Consider the following 5,524-nt stretch of genomic DNA (forward strand, 5'->3'; position numbering starts at 1 on the left):
GGACAATACAGTAATACTATAGAGTTGCTAAGACATTATTAGGAATACGTGAATAGTTGGCCAATTGAGGGAAATTCACTGAATTTCTTGATTGGTTCAGGCAGAGATTTATCATGTATCTTTTTTTGGGCTATAATAATTCTGAATGAACCAAGAGTTGACATGGTTCATGACAATTATGGAGTAATCCACTTTGTGCCAAGAACTGAACTGTGTGCCTGTGTGATTTGATTCTATGTGGGAATACAAAATTTCAGACTCCCTTGTAGCTCACTGACTCCTAATGGAAAAAAAGAGGAGGCAGGTTCTCCTTTGTTTTTCTTAGGGTAGGTTTATTTGAAAAACAAAAACTTTAGTAACTCATCTTAATATTACTAGTAGTATTTACTAATAGTATTAGTAAATAAATATAAATCTACCATGCTTTCTTCCTCCACTTTATTTTGTTACTGGGTAGGTCATAAATATTACTACTTCTTACTGCACTTTTATTTTATTTATTTATTTATTTATTTTAGAGACAGGGTCTCATTTTGTCACCCTTGGTAGAATGCCGTGGCATCACAGCTCATAGCAATCTCCAACTCTCGGGTTTAGGTGATTCTCTTGCCTCAGCCTGCTGAGTAGCTGGGACTACAGGTGCCCGCCACAACGCCTGGCTATTTTCTTGTTGCAGTTTGGCCGGGCCCAGGTTTGAACCCACCACCCTCGGTATATGGGGCCGGCACCATACTCACTGAGCCACAGGCGCCGCCCCTTACTGCACTTTTAATTTAATCTTTCTATTATACTTGCCGTGAGAGAATATAAGAAGAAACAGTTAAGGTCTTGGATTTTCATACAACCTGAGAACACAGACATGCTTAAAAGGATTTGCTCAAGCTAGGTTTCTTTCTTAACACTACCCACCCCTCCCGCCACATTAGACAGTCTATGGCGAAAGCAAAAAATGTACAGTGGCTGAACAACTCAAACTGCATCCATGGAAAACACACATATAAATAATTTACATAATAAGATAATGCAAGCAAGCTCAAAAGTCTGCTCAGAGACTCAGTCCAGTATCATACCTCGCTCTGAGATGTTGTGTTATCCACCAGCATCACATGGATTAGTCTGGGATCTACTGACTTGATCTCACCACTCTATAGCAGGAGCATGATAGCAGAAAATATGAAAAAGGGAGAAAAAGATAATTATAGTAAGCATTGAGTTTGATGTCCAAATGTATCTTTTAGAAAAGCTAATTTCAAATTCTCTATTTCTCCTTTTTTCCTTCAGTTTCAAAATTAAGTTAATACTTCCATGGGTGAATAAGAAAGGACACTTTGTCTACTGTGTTTCTTTTTTTTTTTTGAGACGGAGCCTCAAGTCATCCCCCTGGGTAGAGTGCCATGGCATCACGCTCACAGCAACCTCCAACTCCTGGGCTCAAGCGAGTCTCCTGCCTCAGCCTCCCAAGTAGCTGGGACTACAGGCGCCCGCCACAACGCCTGGCCATTTTTTGGTTGCAGCCATCGTTGTTTGGCGGGCCCGGGCTGGGGATTCGAACCTGCCACCTTAGGTGTATGTGGCTGGCGCCTTAGCCGGTTGAGCCACAGGCGCCGAGCCACCTCTACTGTGTTTCTTGCAAATGAAATAATGGACCATAACCAGTTTGTTTCAAACTTCCATAACGACCCACATATACACCAAACTATTAATTGAGTTACGAATGGGAGTAGTAGTATTTGCCTAGGGGAAGGGGCAGCTTTCAATACCTACTTTATAACATAGTAGGTATGTGTACTGTTTGAAATTTTTATTTTTCAATTTTCTTTTGTTTTGTTTTAGGTGAGGGGTTTCACTTTGTTACCCTCGGTAGAGTCAAACTCTTGGGCTTAAGTGATCCTCTTGCCTCAGCCTCCAATGTAGCTGGGACTACCTCAGAAGTAGCTGGGATTACAGGTGCCCACCACAACACCTGGCTACTTCTAGAGATGGGATCTCACTCTTGTTCAGGCAAGAGAAGCAACTAAGAACTAAGAGAGTTTAGGCAATCCACCCACCTCGGCCTCCCATAGTGCTGGGATTAAAGGAGTGAGCCACCATTACTGGCCTCACTTTAACAATCTCTTAAAAACTTAACAAACACCACATAAAAGCACTTATATATTATTACTAAGAGCAAGTCTAAAACGAATTCAAAACTGTGAGAAATACATATTTGCTTTCCTCAAAGCACTTATCTATTGTTTTTCCTAAACAATTCTCCAGGTATCTGCAGATGCTGTGTTCTTTCTGTTTATTCCATTTAAGACAACTCAGGAACCTGTAGCACAGTGGTTACGGCATCAGCCACATACACCGAGGCTGGTGGGTTCAAGCCCAACCTAGGGCTCTTGCCTCAGCCTCCCAAGTAGCTGGGACTACAGGTTCCTGCCACAACGCCTGGCTATTTTCTGTTGCAGCTGTCATGGCACTCTACTGACAGTGACATAGTGAGACTCTGTCTCAAAAAAAAAAAAATAAAATAAAAGACAATTCATCTTCTTCAGCTCCTAGTGGGTAAAGCAGCTGGAGTACTCCTAGGAGTACCACAGAAGCAAATGCTAACTGACTAGTCTTTTAACTCCTAACTTTTATGAATATGACAAAGTAATAACACCTTACATTTGTGTATTGTTTTACAGATTTCCAAACACTTTCAAATATATTATCTCAATACCCAAGACAGTGCTGTGAGACCAGTGGGTTTTACATGATTATCTCTAATTTATAGTCTGAACAGTAAGGTTAAGAAAGTTGAAAAGCCTTTCACGGGGTCACACAATCACTTAGTGATAGAGCCAGCAATGGAATCCTCTTCTTACATGTAAGAAATACTCATTTTGTCTACATGATCCTCTCTCTAAGGGGACAGATGAACCTTAGAAAGAATAACACAGGGTCTTACCTCAGTTACAGATACCTCCATAAGACGGGTGATGGTGTCTTGATGGCTAACCACACCATAGAGCCATCCTTCTTCTCCTTCTGGCTGGTACACTTTGACCCTGTGACCTTGAATGCTGTAAGGACCTGAAGTGGAAACATCAGTCAATATTGAATATTTCTGGCTAAGCTGTATTTCATAATTGTTCTTAAAAGCAGAAGGAGGCTTGGCGCCTGTGGCTCAAGCGGCTAAGGCGCCAGCCACGTACACCTAAGGTGGTGGGTTCGACTCCCCAGCCCGGGCCCGCCAAACAACAATGATGGCTGCAACAAAAAAAATGGCCAGGCGTTGTGGCGGGCGCCTGTAGTCCCAGCTACTTGGGAGGCTGAGGCAGGAGACTCGCTTGAACCCAGGAGTTGGAGGTTGCTGTGAGCATGATGCCACGGCACTCTACCCAGGGCGACAGCTTGAGGCAAAGAAATATAGTATTTGGCACTTTTAGTCTCTTGTAAGAAATGAAAAAATGAGCAATTCCAGATCTACCACACTTAGCTATTTAAAAACAAAATACTAATGGTTTTTCCCAGTGATCTTTGTAAATAAATTCTTCATTTATTTGGAGATTTCCTTAGAATTTCCCAGTCCCTAAAGCCTACTTTTTCTCAATCTTCTAATTCGGGAAGTAATACAGGAAAGGAAAGGAAAGTTACACATCAAAAACCACAGGTAGTGTGGCTCAAAGGAGTAGGGCGCCAGCCCCATGTAACGGAGGTGGTGGGTTTAAACCCAACCCAGACAAAAAAAAAAACCCAAAAAAACCCACAGGTCATATGTAAATATAGTCAGATACCTGACATATGCATGAAAAAAGTAGGAGGCAACTAGTTGAATGTGCTATTATTGTTAAATGATCATATGCATGATATGTGACCATTTACATTCTGCTACAGATAGTCAGAACTTCAGTTCACAATGGGTAGAGAGCTCAATTTATGAGATTTCCAGCCTTTGCACTAATAATAGTCTGAACAAATATAGCACCTGTCTTCCTAGGAACATAGAGTTTCAAAGATATTACTTTATCAGCAGGTAATTTTATACTGTAATTTCAACTGGCCCTGCAAGGACAGTTTCTCTCCAACACATATCATTGTACATTTGAGAATATAGAGCTAAATCATTACTAATTTTAGATTATTCTCTTTCAGAGCTATAATTAAGCTTCCCTAATTTTTCTATACATACTTATATAAATTCCTACCTCTTATTCTGTCCATTCAATTTTCTTCTCTGTTACCTGTTTTTCTTCACATCATTTCTTCTGCCCTATCTTTCCTTGATTATTAAACAGCACTTATTTTGATACACTCTTTCCCTAATAGGATAGTTTTCTTACCTTTACTTGTTTAGATTTTGAAAAAAGAGAACCAAGGACAGTATTTCACTAAGAATAATGATTATCCTGAGCCCCAGAAAGGAAAGAGAATAGATGTGTGACATGAAGGAAAGGATAAATGAAGCACTTATCTACCATTTGGGTAGAATCTCGGGCAAAGCTAGTATTTGAACTTGAAAGCTAATAATTTTTTTTTGCAGTTTTTGGCCAGGGCCGGGTTTGAACCCGTCATCTCCAGTATATGGGGCCAGTGCTCTACTCCTTTGAGCCACAGGCTCCACCCCATAATTTTTTTTTTCATTCAACATAGTGTTTGGGTGGCACCTGTGGCTCAAGGAGTAGGGCACCAGCCCTATATACTGGAGGTGGTGGGTTCAAGCTCCAGCCAAAAACTGCAAAATAAAATAAAAATAAAAATAACATACTGTTGACTCAGCGCCGGTAGCACAGTGGTTACAGCACCAGCCACATATACCAAGGAAGCCGGGTTCGAACCCAGCCCAGGCTAGCTAAACAACAGTGACAACTGTAACATAAAATACCCAGTGCCTGTAGTTCCCGCTCCCTGGAAGGCTGAGGCAAGAGAATGGCTTAAGGATAAGAGTTTGAGGTTGCTGTGAGCTTGACACCACAGCACTCTACCAAGGGCAACATAAGTGAGAATCTGTCTCAAAAAATATATATAAATAAAATAACATAATGTTAACATGAATGAATCTGTGGAGATACTGTTTTAAGAATATGCTTTGTACTCTGAGTTATTATTTGTGTTAATTGTCTTTTAGTTCTTAAGAGACTTGGAGATGGTAAGTTCAATAAAAGCAAATATTTTCTAGTTCTAAGATATAGCCATATCCCCTGTGCTTAACATTATTTCTGGGTGGTGCCTATGGCTCAAAGAGTAGGGTGCCAGCCCCATATACTGGAGGTGGTGGGTTCAAACCCGGCCCTAGCCAAAACTGCAAAAAAAAAAAAGAAAGAAAAAGATAAGAATAAACTTTATTTAAAAAAAAAAAACATTATTTCTGTACATGGTTAAGTCTTTAATAAATATTTAAGAATATATAAAAAATAACAAAATAATAACAATAGCATAATACAATAAAACTATGTATTATGAAATATAGAGTGAAGAGGAAATAATGGCTTAAATGAGATACTATTTTTCTCAGTCTATTCTATAGATCTAGCTAATCTTTTTTTTTTTTTTTTTT

General features: G+C 39.9%; 1 protein-coding gene across 1 annotated transcript in view; it reads right to left on the reverse strand.

Moving 5' to 3' along the window:
- The window catches only part of KDM3B (lysine demethylase 3B), a 93,381-nt gene that overhangs the window by 60,348 nt on the left and 27,509 nt on the right, over positions 1–5,524 (reverse strand). Inside the window, exons 4-6 of the mRNA XM_012807071.2 lie at positions 4,099–4,115; positions 2,936–3,139; positions 1,071–1,145 (exon numbers count right to left, since the gene is read on the reverse strand). Of these exons, the coding sequence (XP_012662525.1) occupies positions 1,071–1,145; positions 2,936–3,139; positions 4,099–4,115 (296 nt within the window). The remainder of the gene's footprint in view (positions 1–1,070; positions 1,146–2,935; positions 3,140–4,098; positions 4,116–5,524) is intronic.

The sequence above is a fragment of the Otolemur garnettii genome, unplaced genomic scaffold (genome assembly GCF_000181295.1).
Source record: "Otolemur garnettii isolate 467f Iridium unplaced genomic scaffold, OtoGar3 scaffold00003, whole genome shotgun sequence".
NCBI lineage: Eukaryota > Metazoa > Chordata > Mammalia > Primates > Galagidae > Otolemur > Otolemur garnettii.